The 27538-nt window shown below is 39.1% G+C and overlaps 1 protein-coding gene across 3 annotated transcripts in view; it reads left to right on the forward strand.

The window, feature by feature from the left end:
- The window catches only part of slc20a2 (solute carrier family 20 member 2), a 45059-nt gene extending 19683 nt beyond the window's left edge, over positions 1-25376 (forward strand). For all 3 annotated transcript variants that reach the window (XM_079251452.1, XM_079251454.1, XM_079251453.1), the window contains exons 2-11: positions 8415-8994; positions 11867-12007; positions 12478-12563; positions 13385-13481; positions 13638-13757; positions 14786-15019; positions 15178-15808; positions 15906-16091; positions 18623-18707; positions 22614-25376. In XM_079251452.1, coding sequence (XP_079107578.1) covers positions 8706-8994; positions 11867-12007; positions 12478-12563; positions 13385-13481; positions 13638-13757; positions 14786-15019; positions 15178-15808; positions 15906-16091; positions 18623-18707; positions 22614-22778 — 2034 coding nt within the window. In that variant the 5' untranslated portion in view covers positions 8415-8705 and the 3' untranslated portion in view covers positions 22779-25376. The remainder of the gene's footprint in view (positions 1-8414; positions 8995-11866; positions 12008-12477; positions 12564-13384; positions 13482-13637; positions 13758-14785; positions 15020-15177; positions 15809-15905; positions 16092-18622; positions 18708-22613) is intronic.
- The last annotated feature ends 2162 nt before the right edge of the window (positions 25377-27538 follow it).

Below are 27538 nucleotides of genomic sequence, written 5' to 3' on the forward strand. Positions count from 1 at the left end.
TTTATTTCTTTTGGTCTGTGAAACGTGGCACACAGGGTTCACTTAATACTTCCATTCCACCTCCATGATCATTGGCTGCCTGCCCTTTTACAGTCCGTCTTGTCGGCACACTGACAGCCAGTCAGCAACACACCACAGCTTCTTCCGACATTTATTTGTCATTGGCTGACGTGTGCTGCGAATGCAGAAACGTTGCGTTAAGAGGCAGTCTAGACTCTGCTGGCTGCGCTGCTCTTTCTCTCTGTAGCCTGTTTGTAGCTTGTGCTCTCTCTGTCCGGCAACATCACCGCAACCTGCTGATTTCTCAGCAAACCTCATTCTCTCCTTCTGTCATGAGCGTTTCCTCTTCAGCTCCCTCATAATTCTGTTTTCCATCCGTCACATGCCAACCTCGTCTAGTTCCAAGTTTCCTTTTTTTTTTTTTTTTTTTTTTTTTAACCATCCTCCCTTTTCCGCTCTCCCTGTTTTTCACCAGTACTGTCATTTTGTCTGACATTCATTTCCATCACTTCTGTTCCTCCTTCTGACGTGAGGAGACGTGAAGGTGAGTGGGAGTGTATTTACAGGCTTTGTACTTGCCTGACTGTTTGCCTCAATTTTTCTCCTCAGTCTCGAGGGTTTTTAAGTTCTTACTGATGTGATCACCTGGTGTCCTTGGAGGCGCAGGCTGCGGGTTTTTTTTTTTTTATTTATTATTTTTTATGCTTCAGGTGCAACAATTAGCAATACTGGTAGGATGATGTAAGTCATCATGTGACACTGTGTGTATGTCCTAGTTCTAGGATTTGTACTTGTTTGACTGTTTGCCTCAATTTTCCTCTTCAGTCTTGAGTCTTTTAATTTAATACGCCATCTGCTAGATGTGATCACCCAGTGTCCTTGGAGGAACAGGCTGCAGGTTTTTTTTTCTGCTTCAGGTGCAACAATTAGCGATACTGGTAGGATGATGTCGTGAGTCATCATGTGACACTGTGTGTATGTCCTAGTTCAGCTCCTTTCAGCATGTGCTGAGAAAAGAGCTGCTGACTTTGAGGCAGTGCATGGATAGTGTAGCCGCATGTCGATGCAGACTGTAGCTCGTGACACTGTTTTGCACCAGCTGTGGTGCAGTGGCATCCCAGGCAGATTAATGGGCGCCGTACAGCAACGACAGCAAACGGTTAGGAAAGTAATCACACTAAGTAATTTGCACGCGTTTCTTTTTTATTGAGTTCATGGCTCACAAGGCATGCTGCTACAGGCTGATGCTCCGTTGGGGTAAATACTGAGCAGTCGTATGTTCTTATGCAGGGTAGCTGACTGAACTATTCTCCTTTTTCTGTCGTGTGTAAAGATAAGTATGTCATTAAAAACAGCTCTATTTGATATTTTCAGTAGGCTAAATGAGTATTAGAAAAAGCATCTTAAGATTAGCTGGTAAATTCCTAAATTGAAGCTCAAACTGTGCACGATGAAGATGAAAAATGTCTAAAAGACTGTTGCAGGATTAAACTGCACATTGTATATTTAAAGAAAACCAAATACAGCTCACGTGATTGTTTTTAACCCTCATTTGAGCAATATGTATGAGTGTTAAATGATCAGCTATGCTGGCTTGGTTGATCAGGTCCATGTATAATTCATGTTAACTGTGATAACATAAGGGATGCTAATCATCACGTCTTCTCACTAGAATAAATAGTAAAATTAAAAACTACATGGACTTTTGTGGTGCTTTGTTCCCAAGACTCAAATAAAGTTTAACATTGACTGATAGAATGACATATATCAATAAGAATCGATGCAGATCTGATTAAACTGAAACAATCAAACAATTAAACTTGGTGGAAATTTGACAGCAAAAACTACGAGCTGGTTATATTGGCTGAATATTCTGAAAGCACCCTGGTCCTTGTCCTCCAAGCACGTTGTCGGTCTCTTAAAATGGCTCTGTCATGTCTGTCAATCCAGTTTTGCTCCCAAACAGTCTGATTTTCTTTTTCTTTTTTTTTTCTTTTTTTTTTCTCTTCTCCTCTCATCTATTTTCAGAAGCACCACCAAAGCACAGATCAGGAATCAGTCTAGACAATGACCTTATGACTTGTGGGTAATTTATTGACTTAGCATTACAATTTAAAAGCTCAAGGACTGGACTGAGTAGATTTATGTTTTTTTTTTTTATATGTGGTTTATAGTTTAAATGAACTGTTTTTCTTTTTATATTTCAGCCCAGACAAAAAGGACCAATGTTGGTGCTCTCATTATATGAACTGTTTGCCACCTTACACCCACAGAAAGAAAATGGGTCTGCCAGAAATAAGCCTCGGAGCATGGCTCTTTACAGACTATGTCACTCAAGTGTTCTTATTAGGGGAGCATTCGTTTAAAAAAACCTGCTGCTCCAATGCTCTGTCCTGCTCATCAGGAACAAGACGGGGTTACTGGTGGACTGATGGGGACACTTTAAAATAAGAACAGATGGAGGCAGACTGGACCAAAACCAAGGGCTGGGCAGCTGACTCAAAACTCCAGAGCCATGATTAATTAGTGCTTAATGGACACCAAATTAAAGGAATCTCAAATAACTGAGGCCAGTTAAGATGATGGATGAAATGAGATGTCTTATCACTACCAAATGAGAGATTTACATTCAACAAATTTGCCAGGACACTATTTCTGCAGTAGCAGTCATTAAAATAAGCACAAAGAGTATTTTCCCATTCAGCAGAGTTCGGTTAAAGCTGCAACTTTATGCCCGAACAGAAACGCTGGGTATTTTGTGGCTATTTCAGTTGGCAGATTCTCTTTTTTACACACATATAAATATTTACAATCAGAAACCACAGAAGTAAAGCTAATCAGGTAGCACAGGGGAGAACTGAAGTTTGGTATTGTTGCACTGGAGTCGGGGTGACTGGACAAAATTGCACACAGAACTGAAGTTTGTTTAAAAGCTGTGACGGCAACATCACACATTCCAGTACTACGTACAATGTTGCCTGTAACACTTTCTGGAATTAACACGATTATTTTTTCTTCAGTAAGTTCTCTCTGCGATTGCATTTAAGTGCGCTGAGTTCAGTTCAGTGCATTGGACAAAGGCCATTACAGACTATTCTTAAAAATGGGTCACAAAGGAATGATGCGACATGACTTACTGCAGTACAGGCTGGCCATTTGATTATGTTCACCATGTGTGAGACAGAAGTGGGTTATGTTGGTACTTATAACAAATTTGAACAGGGTTGTCTGGTCCTCATTTGTCCTAGAGATTTCTACAGACGGAGAATGTGACTGATTGTGAAATTAGCTGGCACGCAATATGTTCAGGTCAAAAGTAATAACTATAGATTAGTTTGCTGCCTAATCAAGTTGAACACCATCAGGCTGTTCATGGTGGCAATTGCGTGCACATCACCACAACTGTCTTCTGCATTTTGATTGAACAGGCACGTCACTTCTCAAATAAGCACTGCTACCAGTTTTCAATTTAAATTCAAGGCACCACAGTTTCATTCAGGCTCACATTTATGCATCTTAACAAGCGGTAGACCAGAAATATCATCATTTATATATTTTTGGGTAAATAGGGGAGGTGGGGGGCACAAATAATGGCGGTATAGAATATTACTTGTGCCTTCCTATTTTGGTTTTCTGCTGCTATTGTAATCTTCATCTGAAGAAATAAATATTTAGTTTCAAACTTCATTTCAGCTGCATGTGTGCAGATGTTTGGATCTATCCACTGCTCTGATGTGATGCAGATGAAATGAGATTTTTTCTGTTGAGTTGTTTATCTGGTAAGTGTTGTCAGATTGGCGACCTGTCCAGGGTGTGCTGCCTCTCCTCTGCTGATTGCTGGGATCGGCTCCAGCTTCCCCATGACCCTGAATTGCCAAGAGCCATATAAAAAATGCATGATTGTTTGTGTTGTGGAAGAAATGACAATTATTCAATTGACTCCACAGTTGGTGAGCTGTTGTTCAGTGTTGAAAGGCCGTGTGATGCCACTGAGATATTTTGAATGAGGAGCGCGCTCCCACTGCTGTTGGGCAGAATTTGCCACCTAACAGCAGCTCAACCATCTCAGCTTCGCCTGCTCCTGATGTCCAAGCTAAACAGGGTTTTAAAGGCTGTTCAGGCCTTCACCAACGTTAAATTTTGTTCAATTAAGATGGATACCCTGCTCTATTTTGACTGATTAGGAGATGAAGCATTTTCCTGTAAAACTTGGTCTAAATAACCAAACTGATGTTAAAATATACGTGAATATAAACTCTAAATAGCTTCTAGATCTTGTCATGTGAAATTTGCTGCTCTGTTGTATGTGTAAGTTGTAATGAATATGTAAATGAGTAAACTTACCGATGTGTAAATATGTCAGCAATAACAATATATAAATATGATAAAATAGATTAAAATGTAAAATACCCAAAATTTTATAATTTATATAAATTATAAACTACATCCAATATATATTTAATAAAATTTATTTTAAAATGTCAAATTGACCCATGTCATAAATTTTTAAGAAACCTTTTCTATTATTCATATCATGTAAATGTACAATAAAATGGATAGATAAAATAGATTAGATATCAAAGAGCTTTGTGATGTAGTGCACTGTCCTCTTGGAAGTCGCCATCAGAACGTGGGCGCATTCTGGTCATACTGGAATACTGGTTTATTTGCATTTTAATTCCGAACTATTTAATTCCTCTGCCAACTTTGTTTATTCCCAGTATACGTCATACATCACGTGCACCCTCTGTCCAATCAGGACCCTTCCCAACCCATCACTCTAAAGAGGAATTAAGTGAGGACGTGTTTCATGTAAACCTTCATTCGGATTAATTATTTCCATGTAAACTCATAGGAGAATACGTTAATTCCAAATTATTTGATTCCGAATTATTAATTCCGAATTAAAAAACATCATGCAACCGTAGCCTGTGTGAATTGTAGCCTCAGCTAATGTTCTGAGCTGACATGAGTGGAACCGCTGTGGTGTTCTGCTGTCGTGGCTCGTCTGCTTTAAGGGTGGACATGCAGGTTGTCCATTCAGAGATACTATCCTGCGTTATTTGCTCGTAAGCAGTGATGATTTGAGCTACTGTTGCCTTTCTGTCACTTCACGAGTCTGCGCATTTACTTACTGACATTAACATCAACAACACATTTTTATCCAGGCAGCTGCCACTTGCTTGGATTTTTTTTTTTTTTTTTTTTCTTATTTTCAGACCATTCTCTGTAAACTTTTGAGATGGTTGTGCTCTAAGATAATTATAACAGCCTTTTCTGCTATCAGTTTTTTTTTTGTTATTCTTTCTAAACTCTTTTAAAACATCCCTGTACAGGTCCACAGTCATCCACATCATACATTTCGGTACTGCAGAAAATATTTTTTACCACCACAACTGGGAGAGGTGGAATGCGAGCTGGTGTTCCTGTGTTATAGCAGGACGAGGAGTCGGACGGCGTCAGGTGCAGCTGCCATGTTGAGCTTCCCTGTTTAGCAAATTCCATGTTAAGATCATTAAAAAAAAAGACTGGTAGCTTTGGTCACACCCAAACTCTTACAAGTCACACACACTCATGGTCTCTGAATATCCTCACACCCAGGGAAGGATTCTCTGTTCACTTTCTCTGTTTGACTTTTAACCAGACTCTTCCTCTGTGGGGTGTGCGGGTGTGTTTGGTGGAAAGAGTCATGTTTAACTGTGGACAGTTCGTCCCCAGATTAAACATGTACATAGCATCCGGTAAGCCCTTCAAACTCCGCTGTAAAACACATTGTTTATAAAGCACTTCATAAAAGTGTGAAAAGGTCAAGAAGGTGACCTAGAGAATATTAAATCCATTTGTAACTTCTTTAAGAATTAACCACATAAGTAAATAATATATTCAGGAGAGTTTTTTTCTTTTTATGTTACTGCACGAAATAAATGAAACCCATTTCGTCTTGATGAATGTGATGAATTTTACAGATCCTGATTTCATCTCTTTATTTTTATGTTGTGGTTCAACAGAGGCTAAACGATGGCAGAGAATGACCTCCGCTGTTCCAGATGGAGCTTTGGTCAGGGGGAGGGAGTCATAACTGGGCGGGGGTTATTTAGAAAGGAGCTATCTAACCCCCCCCGCAATGAGGAGCGCACAGTTGGTTCACAGCAAGAAAATGTACTAGTTAGGCCTTCATGTGTTTACATTTAATGTTCCCCATTAACAACTGGCTTAACCAAAGAAGGAAATGTGCTGCCATGAGTGCGTCTGAAAGGACTTTGATTATGTTGCATAGACAAAAGAAGAGAGGAGGCAGAACCCAGACCGCATTGTTTGTGGTGTGGTGTTTTGTCCAGGACCGCCTGATGCTTCATTGTTGTTGGCCTCAAGATTTTTAAAGCATCTTTTGTTGTGATGAAAACAAGCTTTATTGCACCCTGCAGGGATGAGAGTAGATGTTTACCTGTTGCTTCCAATGACAGGGTTTTTTTTAAAAACGGATAAACCGCTAAAAGAAGAGGAAAACATGTGGAGCGTTCACTTCTAATTTGAGTTCTGAATAAACGCATGATTAAGTTTTTACATCCAACTTTTGTTTTTTTATTATGTGTGACTGCTGCATTGTGCACATGCTGTTCTGACTGGACTAACAAGGCTTTATGATTGCAAGTCCATTATCAAAAAGTAAAACCCTGAATGCAACCATAAGTTAAGCCTTTTTTTTCCCCCTCAGAAAAAAGTGAAAGAATGCAGTGAGGCTTTCTCCCTTAGCTCATGCTCAGAGCTGAAAGTTTTAGGAGCACCAGCTGTTTGAGTCAATTTCACTGCAGTACATCATGGCTGCAGTACTGATTGGTCCTTTATTAGGAGGAAATAAAGTAAAAACTGTTTAAAGGCAGTTTGTGCAGTGAGAAACAACTCCTCTTTAACATGATTAATGGACTGAATTATACTGCATAGTTTATGCATTTTGTTGTTATTGAGTTTGAAGGAGCGTTTCATGTTTTTAAGGCTTAAGCTTGAGTCAGCAAACTAGTTCATTCTGCAAAAATGTGCGCTCATCATGCAAGGTTTTCTTCTATTTGCAACGTTTTAGCCATTTTGATAAAATGAGCATTCATCTTATCCTCGTGACTGACTTGTTAGTCTTTTAGATTTATTTTATTTTGGCATATCAAGAGGCTCAGTCTTAATTCTCTGATCTGGCTTTCACACACACACACACACACACACACACACACACACACACACCAGTTCTTGCTTCATTCGTTTTTGTATCTTAGAATATGACATTCAAAGAGAAAAGGAACAAAACTTGAAGATTATTCTCAGGTTGCACATGTTCCTGTGGTTGTAGAGTTTCGTGCCACTGCCTCAAGAGAGGGTTGTAAAATACGACTAAAAGGTCGCAGTGTGGAGCCCGGAGTTCTGCGAGCTGTTCGCACCTCGAGCAGCAGTAAAGCATTCCTTCTGATGTACTTACTGCATTGCAGTCTGAACTTAAAACCATGCAGCAAGTTTGTCTTTTCTGTGCTGCACCAAATCCTTCAGTGGCGTTTGAACTCGTACACCAAAGCTTATTACAAAACTCTTGTGTAACTTTGACTGTCATTCAGAGAGCTCTGCAGCAGCCATGCTGGAGCTGAAAGAGCAAAGATTAGAGCAGTCGACTGCGACATAATCTGCCAGGAAAACATCCACAAGCTTGTCAGTGAGACGGTTTCTGTATTAGCATTTCTGTTTTAATTAGATTGGCGTGATTAAACCGCTTTCAGGCATTTCAGGAAGTCTTACACGATTCCAATGTTAAAACGTTTAATATCCTTTTGCAGTTCTGTCTTTTATCTCTGCTGGCATCTTTCTGTTGGATGACAGTGATAGATGCTTGGATAGTTTAAAAATAAAAACCCAGCAAATTAGAGATTCCTGCCTGAAGCTTTTCTTAATGCAGAAAAAGCAAAACCTGAGGATGAAAAAGCAGTTTTTTATTTGACATGTCAGTCGCCCTTCGACTCTTTACAAGTCTTCTCTAATGTGGCAAGCATTACAAACATCTCTCTCTCTGTGTCCTGGTCTTTTTATAGTGCCGGTGCTGACAGCAAGCCCCTCCTCGAGTGATCTGATTTGATTTATTTGAACTGCAGTCTATGATTTCGTATTGTTGCTATCGGAGATGTCCTCAGCTTTCCCTGCTGGAGTGCTCTCCGTCTTTCATTAAAATCAATTCTACATCATATTCTCTTCTTTTTATTTATTTTTTTTTAACTTGCTTTAGTTTGTTTGGCTCTCCTCCTCCTTCTCTTAGTCCTTCTCTTTTTCTTTTGTTTAGGTTTTCTGTGGAAGTCACATGGAGGTGTTGTCAGATAGTAGCTGAGTAATCATGGCTTATGGCACTAATCTGTTTCGCTGTCTCCTCTTTCTTTGTCTTGCAGGTGAAAGACTGTGCAGACAGGCTGTCTCACACTAAGCTATGGAATGCTCTCTGCTCCCACCATCACTAGTCTCCAATCTTTGGACTGAGCTTAAAACGCATAGTTAGCAGCTGTGCTTCTCCCCTCGAACTCTTTTTAACCAGGGGACAAAGAAAAGGAGTGGGCTTAGCAAGTCATCCGCTGAAAACGCACAGAGCACTTCTGTTCTTTTTGTCTTTTTCCTTTTTTGAATATTTAAGCTAGATTTGAATTTTTTTTTTCTTCTTCTGCTTGGATATTTTTCTGGTAAAGATGGATCTGGAGTCGTATCTATGGATGGTGATTATTGGCTTCATCATCGCCTTCATCCTGGCCTTTTCAGTCGGAGCCAATGATGTGGCAAATTCATTTGGCACGGCAGTGGGGTCCGGTGTGGTCACTTTGAAGCAGGCCTGCATCCTGGCATCCATTTTTGAGACGCTGGGATCCATGCTGCTGGGTGCCAAAGTGGGGGAGACTATCCGGAAGGGGATCATAGATGTCAGCCTCTACAACGACACGGTACCTGTCCTGATGGCAGGAGAGGTCAGCGCCATGGTTGGTAAGTCAGACTAACTTGTATCCGGAGACATATTGTGGCTGTTTTCATGCAGATCTTTGTGTTTCTGTCATTTTCCTGCTGTAACAGGGACCAAAGTACAAACAAGTTTCACATGAGTAATTGTCTTTGCTGGAAACTGTTTCTAAAACAGGGAGAAACAAGTCCAGTCCTCAAGTGCTACCATCCTGCAAGTTTTAGTGTTTCCCTGCTGCAACACATCTGACCCAAATCAATGGCTCATTAATAGCCAGGTGCAGAAGATGACGACAAGTTGTTGGAATACTTTTTTAATTGTACCAGTAAACGCTAAAACCTGCAGGATGGTAGCCTGAAGGTCACCAGAGTTGGTGACCCTGTTCTAAAATGACAGGATGTGGCTTTTTGTTTGCTGTAGATCATTTTATTTGTTCTCAGTTTGGACAGTTGGTCAGAGGAAACCCGCTAAACTGCATCACAAGTGGATGCTATGAAATATATTTTTCTGTCGAAGGCTGCACATTTTACATGTAAGGGAAAAAAAACAAAAGTAAAAATATTTTATTCCTCTAATATCACTTTTATCAGGACAAAAGTTAAAGTTTTGCTTTCCACTTCTCTAAAGCAAAATCTGAGGTCTTTATATATATATATATATATATATATATATATATATATATATATATATAAAGACCTCATATATATATAATATATATATAATATATATATATATATATATATATATATATATATATATATATATATATATATATATATATATATAGGTATCTTTTATATATATATATATATATATATATGTATCTTTTATATATATATATATATATATATATATATGTATATATATATATATGTATATATATATATGTGTATATATATATATATATATGTATATATATATATATGTATATATATATATGTGTATATATATATATGTGTATATATACATATGTATGTATATGTATGTATATGTATACATATGTATGTATATGTATACATATGTATGTATATGTATATATATGTATGTATATGTATACATATGTATATATATGTATGTATATGTATATATATGTATGTATATGTATGTATATGTATATATATGTATGTATATGTATATATATATGTGTATATGTATGTATATGTATATATATATGTGTATATGTATGTATATGTATATATATATGTGTATATGTATGTATATGTATATATATATGTGTATATGTATGTATATATATATATATATGTGTATATGTATGTATATATATATATATATATGTGTATATGTATGTATATATATATATATATGTGTATATGTATGTATATATATATATATGTGTATATGTATGTATGTATATATATATATGTGTATATGTATGTATGTATATATATATATGTGTATATGTATGTATGTATATATATATATATATATGTATGTGTGTATATATATATATATATATATATATGTATGTATGTATGTGTGTGTGTGTGTGTGTGTGTGTGTGTGTGTGTGTGTGTGTGTGTGTGTGTGTGTGTGTGTGTGTGTGTGTGTGTGTGTGTGTGTGTGTGTATGTGTGTATGTGTGTATGTGTATATATGTGTATATATGTGTATATATGTGTATATATATGTGTATATATATGTGTATATATATATGTATGTATATATATGTATGTATATATATGTATGTATATATATATATACATGTATATATGTATGTATATATATATATACATGTATATATGTATGTATATATATACATACATGTGTGTATATATATATATATATATATACATACATGTGTGTATATATATATAATTTTTTTTTTTGAGGGAAATTGGCATTAAAATTTGATTAAATGCTGTAATTATATCTTAATAACTTTATATATTGCGATATACTTAAAAAAATGTAAATTTGATCATTATGAAACTGTACAATTTAAAAGAAAATAATCAAGTTTGCACTGATTATTAAAACCTCTTTTTGTACTCAGAAGTTGAACACGTTCATATTTGTCACAAAATTATATAGCATTATTTGATAACGGCTAATTTTAGATGCATTTTTGTTAATATTTGTGTGCATAGTCACTAAAACAGGAATTATAAAGTTTCAATTTAAATGCAATAATTTCCCAGACCTTCTCTTTAAACTACGTAACTGTGCCAAGGTATCTTTTAAGTAATTGTCCCATTTAGACCATACCATTCCAAAGACGGGGAGACTGATGACTGTGTAAAAGACGACTGTATTGCAGACAGGAGATTCCCTTGCCGAAGGGGGGAAAAATAAATGGAAAAACAGGCGTGGCGTCTTCCATGGGAAAATACTTGGAAAGCTTTGAGTAGCTTTTGTTTGTTGCTTAAACAGGAAACATTTGTCACTGCTATGTTGTTTCTACAGAAAATGGAAGTTTTTACTTCTTGATTTGATTAGTTGGAAGCAGGAAAGTGCGTCCACCTCCCAAGGTTTTGATGTTGGACAGGAGGTCAAGAAAGATGACCCAGAGCAGTGTCGCGGTATCCTTTTAGGTTTAAATGAAAACCTTAAAGCTCAGTGGTGGTAAATAAATGTCCTAACTTAGGTCCACCGTTCAAACCAATGGACTCTGAATAACAAAAGCTGCCTAACCATTTTTGAGGTCATCTTTCAGAAATGTTTCAAAATAAAACTAATCTCTGGCATATAATTAAAGTTGCACATTCCAATTTCTGTTTTATTTTTTTTTTAAATCTTTAATCCAGCAAAGGTTGCAATAAATTGTGGCTACTTGTGATAATGAAGCACAGTGATCATGCTGTTCAGTTTATTTTACAGCAACAATTAAAGGAGTGTAATTTGAGCAGATGATTATAAGAATTGTTTGTTTTGGCTACAGGGTCAGCAGTCTGGCAGCTTATCGCCTCCTTCCTCAAACTGCCCATCTCTGGGACTCACTGCATCGTTGGAGCCACCATCGGCTTCTCTATGGTGGCCATCGGCACAAAGGGCGTGCAGTGGATGCAACTTGTAAAAATTGGTAATGACAAGTGATTGTTTAATTACATTTTATTTACTGTACTTGTATTAATATATAATGCCATCATTTGGTTAGTTACACTACAGCGGAGTAATTTTACATGAGCTCATGATTTCTGAGCTCAATATTTCTGCGAATGTTAGCATTTAATCTTCAGGGTTGGTTTGCAGGTAGGGCTGTTTGGCTCTTTGCACAGTAAGTAATTTATTTCAAATGAAGTAAATGAACCAGTTTCCCCATTTTTAAGCTTTATCAAACTAACACAGAACGATAAGGCTTACAAGTGCAATGCTTTCACTTCATCCATGTTAGCTAAACAGTGATTTATTGCCATTGTCCAGATATTGAAGCGTACTCTGAAGCTATTTTTGGGAACTAGGAAATCTGATAAGTGAATAACTGCAAAAACGCTGCATCCTTGGGTCATTTGCCTGTTTATTCATAACGTTACTTTTCTTCTTCTGCTCCAGTGGCTTCATGGTTTATCTCCCCTTTGCTCTCTGGACTCATGTCTGGACTCCTTTTCATGCTCATCAGACATTTCATCCTTAACAAGGTGGGTCAACAGCACTTTTCACGTAATTATTCATCTGCACGCAAAAATGCCTGCAAGCAGATTCCTCTTTGAATTTTAGAAACGTCTCCATAAAGTACAAATGTATGGCAGTAATTATTGTCTCATTAACATTGTTGTCTGTGTGTAATTTTACCACAATACCATAAAATATATAGAGGAATTGTTGATCTGATTTTCAATATTCAAAGTTTAAGGTAGGCTTACATGTTACACATAACTTGTCCAAAGATCTTCAGCTCAGATAAAAGCCATTTGATTTGGCAACACCTGCAGATCCGTTACGCAACAGTCAGTCTCTAGCAGACCGCGAGGAGAAAAGCGCTGCAGATCATTGGAAGGTCACCACTGGAGAGACCTGTGAATGAGTTGCAGGACAATTTGTCACATGGACTGTCGTCACTGCAGTGATTGGTGGTATTTAGAACAAATGTCTTTAATTGTTAACTCTTAATATGAATCTGAATCTGGAAGTCTGGTTTTGCCTATGTCTTGGTCACCCCTTGAAATAGACCTGAACTGAATTTCTTTTATTTCTGTCTTTCTAATAACTGAACAATCTGAAGCATGTCCATTAAATTAATAGGAATTTTATCATTAGAATCAGAATGCAGAATGCCATTTATTGTCATTATAATGGTTACAATAAGATTTTTCAGTGCAGTCGAGCAATTTAAAAGAAAGGACAAACAAACGTCGTACAAAAAAGTTGCTCTATAATATGAAATATTGGGTTTACCACAATAACATACTAAAACCATACAAAAAAATTCCATCTGCTTTCTTATTTTGTTTTAACAAAGGATGATTCTGTCCCTAATGGCCTGCGAGCGCTGCCCCTCTTCTACGCCTCCACAATCGGGATCAACACATTCTCCATCATGTACACTGGAGCCCCATGTAAGTCCCAGGCGACAGTTGTTCCTAACTTATGTTTGTCCAGTTGATGAAATGATCGCAGCCCTAATAATTGGTACTGTCAGCTGTGTTTGAGTGTAGTCATGTGAAACAATGTGCAAGCTGTGATCCTTACCTGTGTGTATTCATGGTCTGCAGTGCTTGGGTTAGAGATGCTACCGGTGTGGGCCATCTTTCTTATCACTTTAGCCGGGGCACTCGTCTGCGCAGCCTTGGTCTGGATAGTTGTTTGTCCCTGGATGAGGAGAAAAATTGCAAGTACGTATATAAATATATATATGTGTGTGTGTGTGTGTGTGTATGTGTCCAGTGTTTCCCTCAGCATCTAAAAGCTTAGCACTCTGATGGCACAAGCTTAACACACTCTGCACACTCTGTGCTCTGACATCAAACAATAAGAGGCCAGCAGAAATGTTTTCTGGTTGACCTCAGCCAGAGCTTCTAAAGCCACCACGGGAAAACCCCCCGTAAACTCTGAAATGCTCAACTTTTTTGTGTGTTTTTACTCCCTCTATATGGGCAGATGAAAGTGGTTCAGATCATGGCCTGTGGTGTAGAAAGCTCTCGAATCAAAGTTAGAAACAGTTTTCTCCTAATGGGAAAACAAGCCTCCAGCAAAACTATAAAACTCCCAACACAGAGGATTAAAACAGTGGAAAGCATACAGAGAAGAACGTCCGGAAAAGTGGAGAAAGTCGTCACCGTTCAGGACGATCAGCAACTTTACTTACTCACATTGACTGAAGTGTTAATATTCAAGTTCAGGCTTAAAATAGAATTAGCCTCTTTTGTTTTTTTCTTTCTTCTTCTTTTTCTGAACTCTGCACAGGCGTCATGGCCAACTTGACCTGTTGCCTAATGTGTCATAACTTCTGAATGCCTCTGAGGATTATAAGCGTCATTATCGTTGTAATCCTGGATATTACTCCATCCCTTAAAATGAAACATGATGGCTGAGATTGTTTGTGTGCCTGAGGAGTCGCAGGGCATCAAGGGTATCAGCTGTAGGATTAGTTGGGATCAGCTAGTAGTTGTATATGTTTATGCTTAGTTTTTTTTTTTTTTTTTTTTACTGCTTTCAGATCTGGCAACAAGCTTCTTGTTAATTTTATCGACTTCTCTCCTGACTTAAAGACATCCAGATTTTCCTTTGAAATCTTAGTCCCTTACATCAACATTTGACCTTTTTATGTTTCATGCTAAAATGGAAATATGGTTGTGAACAATGGCGTATTGGGCTGTGTTATGTCTTAACTAATCTTAGTTATTGCTCAATTTTCCTAAAGGTCGTTTAAAGAAGGAGCAGAATCTGTCCAGGATTTCTGATGAGAGTCTGGACAAGATCCCTGAAGAGGAGGAAGAGAGCCCCGTCTTTAAAGAGCTACCTGGAGCAAAGGGCACAGATGAGGCTGTGGTGCCGCTCACCGGCGGCAGTAGTGATCGGAGTGCTCGCGACTCCAGTGGGGAGCTCACCAATCTGGCAAATGGAGGCACCGTCCTGCCAAATGGCAGGGTTTATGGTATAACTGCATGGCTTTATATTAAAAAGAGGCTAGTTTAGTCAGAAAAGCAAAATGATTGACTAGATATGTGTAATATGTCATCTTAAGAGGTCAGAATGTGAAGAATAAAAACAGGCAGGTCATAAAAGTCTGATTTTAATTATTTTCTCTTCGAGGTCGGACTCACTCAATGACCAATGGCTGCCTCAAGTCACCCGTTTCCAATGGCAGCTTTAGCTTCGATGGCCACACACGCAGCGATGGCCAGGTGTACCACACCGTACACAAAGACTCTGGTCTATATAAAGATCTGCTGCATAAAATCCACCTGGGGCGCATGGACGATAGCGAGCGCTCCAACGCCGGCCCGCCTGACAACAATTACCGCCTGCTGCGCCGCAACAACAGTTACACCTGCTACACAGCAGCAATATGCGGCATGCCCGTCCAGCCGCTCAAGCGCTCAGAATCCCGCGACGACAGTGAAAAGCTGGTGGGGGAGGGAGGCGGCAGGAGCAACAGCGTGTCTTACTCCAAAAAGCGGATTCGCTACGACAGCTACTCATCGTACTGTAACGCCGTTGCCGAGGCGGAGATTGAAGCAGAGGAGGGAGGCGTGGAGATGAAGCTGGCCACTGAGCTGGAAGGGGTGGAGGAAGAAGGCGCCCCAGCTCAGGTGTCTCTGGATGACCTGGCAGAGGAGGATCATGAGGAAAAGGACAAGCCGGAGGTGTTCCTGCTTTTCCACTTCCTACAGATCCTCACCGCCTGCTTCGGCTCCTTTGCCCACGGAGGCAACGATGTCAGGTGACACATAGAAACCTTCGTACTGATCAAAGTGTGTTCATCTGATTCTTGATTTTTATTTTTTGGTCTTTTTCGTGTTGAATAATCATCTTTGCAGTAACGCCATCGGGCCACTGGTGGCGCTGTGGATGATTTATGAGCAAGGAGGCGTAATGCAGGATGCTACCACTCCCATCTGGCTGCTGTTGTACGGTGGCATCGGCATCTGCGTTGGTCTGTGGGTGTGGGGCCGCCGCGTCATCCAGACTATGGGAAAAGATTTGACTCCCATCACCCCCTCAAGGTGAGAAAGCCACCTCACAGGAGCATTAGAGCAAAGGTGTGTGTCATAATTGGTCTTATTTGCTCCAAAGAGCCTCTTCATGCTGACACAGACAGTTTAATTCAGTGCAGCAGCTTCCTTCGTGAGTGCTTAGATGCATACAGCTGTGCCAAAATGCTCACACACGCACAAGGTTATACGCAAGGTAATTTATTATTTAAATTATAATCAGTAATCCCCAACAGGCAGAAAAAAAACTCAGAAAACCAAAACATGGTGGTTAATGTTTATTATACCTTGTTGCCTCTTTAGCTTCCTGTTTACAAGTGTCCTTCCCTTCCCGGACAAATGAAGACTTTTTTTTTTTTTTTTTTAAATGGAGAGAGCAAAAACAAAAAAAGTTGTTCAACTTCATATAAAAACTTTTCTATGTTTTTAAAATTGTAAATATTTTTTCCTCAGCATGCAGAAATAATTTAACATCATAGCCTAATCTCTTTTGTTTTGGCCGCCACATTCCAGACTTTGTTCTTTATAATTGAACAACTGTCTGTATTTTAAGGTCTTGGAGAGGCAGTAAAATAGAAGTGACATGCTGTGTGTACGTGTCTGCCGTTTTGACATATTACATAATAATTATGAATAAATAGTCTGTGGAACCACAGCAAATGCTGCCCTGGGGCTCGCTTTGCCGGACAGCCTAAGCAGCAGACATTACGTATCCCAGACCACTCTCCGCTCCTCCTCCGTCCATGCTCTCCATCTCCTCCCTTTTGTCTCTTGCTGTCTTTTAGCCTTCCCACGCATTAGTTCAAGAATGTGTGTGTGCACCAACTTAAGGGATTTGTGTGTGTTTAAAAAAAACAAACAAAAAAAAAAACTGCAGTCTGGGTTGAGTGTGCTAAACTAGTGTTAGTATGCATGCATGCATATTAGGGACTAATTGTTCCTCTTTTTGGAAGTTTGTGTGTGTGTGTGTGTGTGTGTGTGTGTGTGTGTGTGTGTGTGTGTGTGTGTGTGTGTGTGTGTGTGTGTGTGTGTGTGTGTGTGTGTGTGTGTGTGTGTGTGTGTGTGTGTGTGTGTGTGTTTTTTGATGCCTGGCAGGAACATCACACAGTGTTACAGGAAGTTGTTTGGCATTCTTCATGAGGAGAAGTAGAGCGGGAGGGGCATAGCCAGAGTGGGAATGTTGGCTTCTCTAACCGCAGGAAGGGACGCCAGCCTGACTCCTTCTCTTGCACTTTTTCTTTTTTCCTCCTTTCTGAATCCCACTCTCTCCTGCAAATCTGTTTGTGGTTTACCCTCTCCACCCTCACTTTTTCTCCTCCTTTTCTTCTGCCCTTCCTAATCCTGTCCTCTTTCTGTTTTCTCATTGCCATCTCGTCTCCAAACTTATTTTTACCCTTTTTTTTTTCTTTTTTTTTTTTTATTCCTTCTTTTATCTATGTGCCCCCTTCCTTTTGTTTTTCTTCATCTATCTTCTGAGATCACCATCTGACTGCTGCCAGAATCTAAAAACAAATTTGCTCTGGTTCATGGTTCTAAAGAGTCTGTTTCCATGCATCAGACTGATAAAGAAACTTATCTTGTGCAAAAACAGAGAAGTGTGTGTTATCTGTGCTGCATATCAGAACACTCATTTGCAGCTTTAATCATCTACGCAGTTAAATATATTTCAAGCAAATCCCTTTCAAATTTAGAGAGTTTTTACTACTTTTGCATTGATCCACTTGATCTTAAATATCTGTACTTGCCAGCGATTTTCCACTGTGGCATTCTTAGTGATAATTTGACTGGGGAAGGGAAAACACAAGTGTAAACAATGCAGGTAATGATCAGCGACTTCGGTCACCGGTGTGTTATCCATCCACGCAGTCTTAGATACAAGGTAAGAGCCATTTAATGACGCGTTTAAAAGTTATGTTCAAGATTAGCTGAAATTGGTGGAGACCTGCTGTGATGGAGATTAGCTGCTGCTGTTTGAGAACTCACAACAGGAAAAATGTTCTGACTTTCACATTTTTGTAATTCTTCTCATCTCTCTTAATTTGATGACTTAATGCTAAATATTACTGTCCTTTTTTTTTAAGTCTATGTCTTGTGTGCTTTAATGGTTTTCTTTTCCAGTGCATCCACTTGTCTGAAGTCAGAGTACTCTGGAAACAGGGCACGACTTCAGAGAAAAGTCTTCTAGGAAGCACGAGGCACAAAAGAATCGCACAAAGCCCTGTCTGTGCGTCACATGCAACCATGCTCCTATAAATTACCTACAAACATTTTAAACCTCACAAAAGCTGTTTTTAATTTATGCGTGGCTGCCTGAGGGATGAATAATGTGGTTAACATATTTATTTGGGCCTTTTTTTTAAGCGTACAATGGACTGACATTAAGAAAAAAAACAAACAATTGAATATCATGTTGTGGTTAATGTGGATGCTGGTCAGGCTGTGCCATCAGCACCACTATTCCAGACATCACAATGAAGAATGTCTTTTTGATTCCCCACCCCTCAACCCCAACCCCTCCTCTTCTCCCCTCCCTCCCTCCGCAGTGGATTCACTATTGAACTGGCTTCTGCACTCACAGTCGTGTTGGCTTCAAATATCGGAATCCCTGTCAGTACCACGCACTGCAAGGTATGACTGAGTGGCCCTACAGCTGACTTCTCGACTCCCCGTCCAGGCCACCCCTCCTAAGGGGACAAGGAGCTCACAATGCCCCCCCAAGGCTTGCAGTCATAAACTAAATTTCATGATCTGAAAGTGAAGTCCCAGTTATTGTCATTTAAAAGAATAATTCCAGTCATTACATCGTGGATTATTCTTTGTTCATCTGTTTTGGCCATCATTCCTGTTATTCCTGAGATTGTACAAGCTGAATCAATTACTCAGATTTTGGAAAATGTCAACATTTCTAAAAGAAAAGTTGAGCAAATATTTTGGAGCTATGCTGGAACAACACAGTCTCCATATTTTAATGTACTTATAAGAACAGTTTTAATAGATAAAATCACAACAGAATAACAGATTAGCTGATAAAACAGACTCTGTTTTATCAGCAGTTGGATATCAAGTAGCTTATTTAGCTCTTATTTGTAATTTTGTCTCTTGAATCACAATTTATTGTAGTTTACTGCATAAAGTGGGAATGAGACCCCACATTTCTGCTTAAAATCCCACCACACACGTTTTCTGTGTGCAGTAAGAACAAAGATAAAGATATCAGTTTACATTATTAGCTCTGTTATGACACATCAGAGTTCGCTCTCCAGCATCTTATTTGCGTTATACATCCCAACTCCTGCTCTGCTTGTGCAAAAAAGCATGTTTTCCATAATCTAGCAAATAATTTTGTGAGTAAAACAGCAGCTTGATTATTGGTAATGGTTGCCAAAACTGTTGATATAACATCCATGTTTCTACAAAGTAGAAATCTCTGCCCATTTAAATGCATTTATACTGTAAAAAGTATAAGATGTGTGCAGCCTGAGGCAGCAGTGTGCAGCTCCCATCCTCTGTTCTTTTCAGGAACACCAGATCCAGGCATGGAGTCAAAGCAGACCGCTCCAGTCCCAGTTTTTTTTTTTGTTTTTGTTTTTTATTTGGTTCCTGCCCCCCTCCCCACCAACACGGTGTCTCATTCTGTTTCATTTCCAACAACTCTTCCATTTTGCCCTCTCAGCACTGGCATGGTTTGGCGTGTGGGTCCACCACCCCCCTGTGCTTGGCTGCAAGCCGACCCCCCCTCAACCACCCTCACCACCAGCCTCCTCCTGCCCCCACCCCAATCCCACCTGTCTCACTTGTGTTCCACTTTTTTTTTTTTTTTTACCTCTCCCTCTCCATCTTTCTGTCTCTCTACTCATCTGTCTTTACAGCGGATTTTGCATTGAAGTAATGAGTGCGCTAACAGTGCTTGTTGCATCAAATGTGGGCATCCCAATAAGCTCCACCCACTGCAAGGTATTGGGGTCATTGGTAGTGAAGCTGTGGTAAAGGGCTTTCGCAGAGCTCCTCTTCATCGCTTCACCTCTAGCTATCAATCACCAAAAAAAAAGTAAACAATCACAACTCCTGAAGTTGGCGTTTTGACTTCTCCTGCGGTTTTCCTTCAACAGCAAAGACTCCCAGTAAAGGTTTTAAGCAGTTAGATATGAGACCCATCTATAAATGACAAGTTTGGAGCGATACAGTCATGCTATTTAAAAGCAGTTAGCTGGTTTTACTATTACTTATTAAATTCATCTTTTTTTCTGACTTTTTTGTGATTTAGTTGCTAATTTAACAGTATTTCTTTGGGGGAAAAGTCTAATTTAACCTTGTATTTAAGCAATATTAAAGTTTATCTCGAGTTGTATGCAGGAGCTGGTTAGCATAGCTTGGTTTAGCCTTTATCCCTGTTTGCCTTCAAGTTTTCTAGTCTGTTTGAGATGAGCCTAAGGTGTAAAACATGTAAGTACAGCAGAGAGAGTAGAAACTATGTTAATGACTTAGAAATTTATACTTTGAAAACCTCAAGACCAATGAAGGGAAACTGCAGAAGATTCAAAACTGATTTTTTTTTCTTTAATTACTCATGATTAGTTTGTCTAAACATCAGCATCACCATCCATTCCATATTTTCACTCCTCACCTTCAGATACTCTGTTTTCTCCTCCCTAAAACCTTCAATAATCACCTGCTATGCCAAAATGCTAAACCTACTGATGGTTAGAGGTCTACAAATGTGGTGGTGATTTCAGTGATTTGGTGACTGTGTGGAGATGTACAGATGTTTCTGGGTAAAATATATTTAATTTCAGATCGGTTGATTTGAGGCTTTTTGCTTTTAAAAAAAAAAAAAATACTACGAATGAATGCTGATAATGCTCAGCAGAAGGTAGCCAGCAGCATCTGTTGACATCTCTGATACAAATGTGTGTTGTGTTTGCAAGGGGATGAACATTGATGGGCATTGATTTGGTTTTCATGAAGTCCTGTCCTGTCTGGGAGAGTATTTCCTTTATGTACCCCCCCGCCCCTTTCTTTCATTCAAGTAAAATCAAATCAATGCCCAACCCTGGTGTGTGAATCACTACAATGTGACTGTGCAGTGGCTTGTGGTTTCAAAAGCTCTGCAGGAAGCTCCAACATCGAGGTCACTGCATTCTTTACATGCTACAAATGCCTGCAAACAAACGTTGTGACCACAAATGATAGATTTTGCTCCCTGTTGGCTCTCTTTTTGAAAGAATGCTTCATAATGAAGAGTGTCTGGGATGATTTAGACAAATAAAAAATAAGAAAACAAAATACCAAAACATAGGGAAAAAAACCTCAATTTCCTGTGGTGAGAATTTCCCTTATGGGAGATGATTTGATGCCATCAGTTGCTCTGCTTGCGAAGTGTAAGACTGACCTTTTCAACTATAAACCTGACTGACTAAAAGTGGAAAACCAGAAGGCGCCAGGCCTCTCGAGTTTCTCTGGCCGTATAAGTGCAGACGACCTCAGTGTCACTCCTGCCTTACGGTAGCATCCCAAACAGAGCTGAAATCAGTCACTGCACAAGTTACCTAAATACTGAAGATATTACTGGGTCTTTGCTAATAATTTCTCGTTCAGTTTTCTTTGTATTTGGTTATTTTTTAAAATAAAATTCATTCGTGGAAGTCTGACATTTACAGACCTTTTGGAAGGCTCTTTTTAAGATGTAATCCTTGAGCTTTCTAGCTAAATGCAAAAGGTAAGTACTTCAGGTGTTTTACACCTTAAACCAGGGGTGTCAGAATCCAGTCCTCGAGGGCTGGAATCCTGCAGGTTTTTGTTGTTTCCCTCCACCAACACAGCTGATTCAAATCAATGGATCCAGCAGCTTCTTGTCAACCTGTTGACAGTGTCGGTCAGGTGTGTGTTGGAGCACAGAGACAATAAAAACCTGCAGGATACCGGCCCTCCAGGACTGCAGTTTGACACCCCTGCCTTAAACAGACTAATGTCAGACTTCCACATGTGAAACTTAGTTTGTTATAACCTTTACGATCAGCGTGCTTTAACTAACAAACTAGTGAATGAAACACCTGAAGAGCTACAGGCTGCACAGACATTTTTGTTTAGCTCATTTCTTCACTTTCAGCAGTTATTAGTTTAAAAAAAAAAAGTTTAAAAAAAAAAAAACCCCAAAACTTTAAGTTTACTCACAAATGTATCCTTATTGGTACTTGTGGTAGACTAAATTTATATAATATTACTGCTGCTGTTAGAAACTTTGTACCAACTGAAGTTAGATTTGATCGTATAAATGTCTCAGTTGGCACTTTAATCTGCTTTTAGCTCCATTAGAGCAACAAAAACAAAGGCTGAACATAACTTAATAGATTAACTGAACAATGAAACTGATGCCTAGAAACCCAAACTGAGGGAATACAAACGCAAAACAACCTGCAGAACTTCCATCATGACGAAGGCAAGGCCCGCCTGCAGCTCTTCACTGGTTTCCCCACTCTGAACATTGTGTTCTGCGCTGCTGCTGATTGTTTTTTCTCTCTGGCCTGCGGCCTCCAGGTGGGCTCAGTCGTGGCCGTTGGTTGGATTCGTTCCCAGAAAGCTGTGGACTGGCGCCTCTTCAGGAACATCTTCCTGGCGTGGTTCGTCACGGTGCCCGTGGCCGGCCTGTTCAGCGCTGCCATCATGGCTCTGTTCGTGTACGGCATCCTGCCCTTCGTCTGAGGTTGCGTGGCCGGGAGGGTGAGCAGAGGAGGAAGGAGAGCGTCTGAGAGGGAAACTTAAGTGTAAAAAAAAAAAAAAAAAACAGAGTGAGAGAAAGAGAGAGGGGAAAAAAAAATCATAGCTCAATTGTCACAGATGCAGATGAAGGAGAAGGAAGTGGAGATGAGGGATTCTGGAAGAGTGAGAGGAACCTGCAGAGGTTTACAAATCCACTTGGTTGTACTGTGTATGTGAGGAGGGTTGGTTCACTTGCTGCCTGGCTCCAGTGTCCAGAGATTTGACTCATTTGAGTTTCTGATCATTTTCTTTTTTTTTTCTAAATTTTATTTATTCTCTCTTTTGGTACATAGGAAATGTACCTTTCAATCTGCTGTACATAAGACAATAATAGGGAACCTTTAAGAAGAATTGTTTGGAGAAACATTTTTTCCTATTTTTATCCTCATTCGAAAAGAAAGGAACTAAAAATGCCTCAAAACTACAAAGAATTGAAAGGTTCATTCTGCAGACATTCTTCCTGCAATACGAGTTAGTATTGTTGGTGGTGAAGAGCTTATCACAAATACTATTCCAGAGTGAAAAAGAAACCTTGTACATATTGCTATAATAAATCGAGTGCGATTTGTTGTATTGCGGCTTGCTTTAAAACAAAAGAAAAGATGAGCTTGCGGTCAACCAACCCAACTATCACTTTGAACACACTAGCCCGGTACAACTGGGGCCAAACGGAAAGAGCGCCTCGGAGTGGTGCAACCATCACTCTGCTTTGTCTTTATTTTCCATTTAAATCATAGAAACAATAATTTACTAAAGAGCTGATTTTTTTGTGTGTGTGAGTGTGTGTGTGTCAAGAGCTCCTTTATGTTTTTAGAGATTGTTCTCATATTTTTTAATAATGTATTATACTGTAATTTGTACTGTAAATACTGTCCTTAAGGGGTTTGAGGATCATGGTTTGTTTTTAATGTTATAGTTTAGGGGGTGCGGGGTCGTTAAAGGTATGTTTCATGCCCATAAAAGTACTTGACACGTTGGCAACATTTTAATTCAAAGGAATCTCTTCATGGTACAGAAGAGCTGCTCAATTCCTTCTGGTTTCTATCACTTCTCTAAATTTAGCATTATTGACAAAAAAATGTCTTACTTTAAGGTTTCCCTCTTTGAGAAAATGATTTTAAGATCACCAGAGAGAGAGAGAGAGATCGCTCTTTTCAGAGCAGATCCATGCCAAAGTTAGCTGTGTTGTCACCATTGCAGCGTGATGGCTGCAAGTAGGAGAGTTAGGTTTAGGTGCAACGAATGCCAAAACACTAAAACAGAGCTGAGGCATACGAACACATATCGACACGCTCTCAGAAAACCGTATGCCTTTATTTTCACACATGAAGCTCACTTACTGGAGTCACTTTGTTATATCTAAGCCCCCCAGCCCTTCCCCCCTAGTAGCGACGGACCTATTCAGTCGCCGTCCTCAAGTTCAACCTCTGAAACTCCTCATATCCTCCATGTGACAAAATCATGGTGTCTCTTAAGATGCCTAGAAGGAAAAAACAAATGCAGTTATGTGTCCGATCAAACACAGAAACATAAAACCGGCGTGTCATAACGCGGCCAGATGTGCAGATGTGAAGAAGAAACGGGGCTTCAGCCCCAAGCCACATGTAGCTCCTCATAGCACACTGGTGTATGAAGTGCAGAAGCATCTTTTGCTAACTCTGCTGTCCGTCTAAGTGCTACTAGTTGGATAGATGTCATATGGACAGACTGAGGGGTGTTAAAAGTTATGAGATATCACAAGACTTTTGTTTTATAGAAGAGAAATGTTTTTTTTTTTCCTTCGGGGATGGGGGTGGGGGGTTAGTACTGATTATCACCAGCTTTTAAACGGGGTCAATTGACCTGTGGAAGAACAAAGTCTAAAGTTTTTCCTTTTTTTTTTATTTTTTATTTTTTTTAATTTGATCAAACTCGATGCCAGACGATGCAAGTTCTCCTTTTGTTCTTGTGGTGTGTTCATTTTAATTTTATTTTCTGTTTCCCATGAACAAATCTATGCTTACGTAGCCACATGCCTTGTAACATAGTGTTTTACTTTGTGCAGATACAGTCAAATGATTCAGTACTGTGGTGTTTACATCGTAACCATATTGTAGAGTATCTGTGACTATTAAAATTTTTTTTTTTTTAAATTAAAAAGAATACTTCTACCTAATGATGCCAATGAAAGACAAACTTATTAACCATGAATTTTTAAGTGCAAGTAAAAAAAACAAAACAAAACAAAAAAAACAAACGAAAGGAAAAAAGAAAAAAAATTTAACCAGAAGTGTCTAGAAAGAACGAGAGCAAGTGTGTGTGTGTGTGTGAGATTTTTTTTTTTTTCCTTCTTTTTTTTGGGTTGTAGTAGTGCTAATCACGATCCCTGACACTTTACACTACTACAATATGTTAACACAACATGTATGGGTGCAATTCAGTAATGATAAGAATAACTTAGAGAAATTTCATCAAAACTATATATTTTTCTACCATATCTGAGTTTTAACTTGGGTGAGCTTCCAGACACTTTGGAGGAGACACTGAGGATTTGATGGAGAGACTGGCAGCTTGGGGTGGGAGTGGGGAGGGGAGGGGGGAGGGTAAGTTTGGGAGGCTGTGATGCTGATGGTCTTATTTTCAGAGCGTCACCGCGCCAGTGCCATGTGCTGCACTTCCTCAAAGCTCAGTGCGCTCCTCTGACATGTAGACTGACGTGTCGGTTGCCAGTAGATCAGATTTTTGAAATTGACCATTTTTATTTTTGAACTTTAGATGAAAACACTTTGTAATTTTGTTTCCCTACTGCTTCGATCATGAGCTGCAAGGAGAGGACAGCGCGATGCTGCTGATTCTGGAAGCTAGAAGCCAGATATTTGTAGTTAAGAAATGAAACCTTAAACCCTAAAACTGGACTGTGGGCATGTTTGTGTCCTTCTTCTTTTTTTTTTTTTTTTTTTTTTTGGCAGCTGACCTCTCTTGGAGCTCATGACTTTTTACTTTGCTACAGGCTGTGTGTTACACAGGGGGCTGCACAGAAATGGTGTATTCATATCCTCTCTGTTTGTTGCTAGGTGCCAGGAATGATGTACTTTTTAAAATTTAATAATGCACAAGAGAACAAACTTTGTTTCACAAAGATGACTTTTTCTTTACACAGGCTCCCTGCCTGTGTAGCCACTAATGTGCCACTGCTCTACTGCAGCTTCAGCTGGCATGTGCAAGGGGATAAATGTGCATCCACATACTACATATGCAGCAGTACCTGTCTTCAGTCTGCAGACATCCGTCAACAGCAGCCTGTCTTACTTTGCTGGGCAATGTTGACGTTTTTTCTTTTATAAACAAGTGCATTACATAAAGATAAATAGGGTTATGCTTCTGGAGCACCATTTATAGCTTTGAATCTGTTGCTGACTTAACAGAGTCTTCCAGACATGATGATTACAAAAGAGAACATTTCATTTTCTAATTTTATTTCAATAGATGACTGAAATTCCTGTTTCTCCAGCTTTGTGTCTGTTCCAGCAGAGTTCATAATGTTGAGAATCTTGTTTTCTGGAAAAATTTAACTTTTAAAAAAAAAAAAAAGAGGCAAAAATCTGTTGTTAAAAACAGGAGAAAACAATTAAGTAATGAAAGAAAAGACACCTGATTTATGCTTCAGATCGTTTATATATATAACCCTGAAGAAATTATGTTGCAGCAAAATGCCAAAGGGTCCTGCCAGCTTGCTGGTCTTGTTAAGTAACTAGTGAAATGACTCCATTTCTCTCCTTCACCTCACAAATCTGATTCTTATATCACTGTGCTCTGCAGCCCCCTCTGTGAATCACAGTCTTTTTTTTTTTCTTTTTTTCTCCATGCATTTTGAGTCCTGATAGGCCAAAAGGGGTGCACTGCCCAAGATGGGGAAGGAAAATGAAAACTGGCTTCTGGTAGCAGCACTGAGGACAGGTCCTAAAACATTTATTTGAATCAAATAGCCTCATGGGGAAAGTTGAGCCAAACATCCTCTAAATATGTTAAAACTCCTGGAAACTTAAGATAATAAACATAATAAATGTTTGGAAAATATCTTTTTTTTTTTTTTTACCTGTTCCAGTAGTTGGGCCAGAATTAAATAAGCAGCCCTTTGCTTATCACATATTTTACATGTTTTAAAGCCATTTTTCAATTGAGACATCTCAAACCAGAAAAATAAAAGCACAAATGCAGACATGTAAAAGTTAAGTAATCTCCTTTTTTTTTTTCTTCTTTTTTTTTTTTTTCTTTTTTTCTTTTTTGATAATTTCATGTTTTGGATCTATGTAAAAAGTAACAATTAAAATACATTGTTTTGGATCAGAGTTGCCGCTAGATGGCAGAGTTGGACACTTTCCTTCCCATGCAGAGGGACAGCATTTTAGACCAGACCTTTTTTTGTTTTCCTCCTTCTTCTTCTTTTTAGGTAAATCAGTGAGTGTTTGACTTGCCATTGAGGGAGCTATGGTGTTGCTACAGCATTATAACCATTTCACAATATAAGAGACTGAATGTGCCGTTTCTTCCTCCCTGAATGTGCAATAAAACTGTTTTTCTGAAGGTGAATCTAATTGCTGTCACTCTGTGGTCATGTAGCTCCACCTGCCCTGGTGTAATAGCGCCCTCTCTTGTTTGTGTAAAACTAGCACCTCCTAATAAGGCTGAGGAGGTGGTGGGGGGGGGGGGGGGGGGGCATAAGT

Source organism: Telmatherina bonti (genome assembly GCF_933228915.1).
Source record: "Telmatherina bonti genome assembly, chromosome: 13".
In the NCBI taxonomy this organism is placed as follows: domain Eukaryota; kingdom Metazoa; phylum Chordata; class Actinopteri; order Atheriniformes; family Telmatherinidae; genus Telmatherina; species Telmatherina bonti.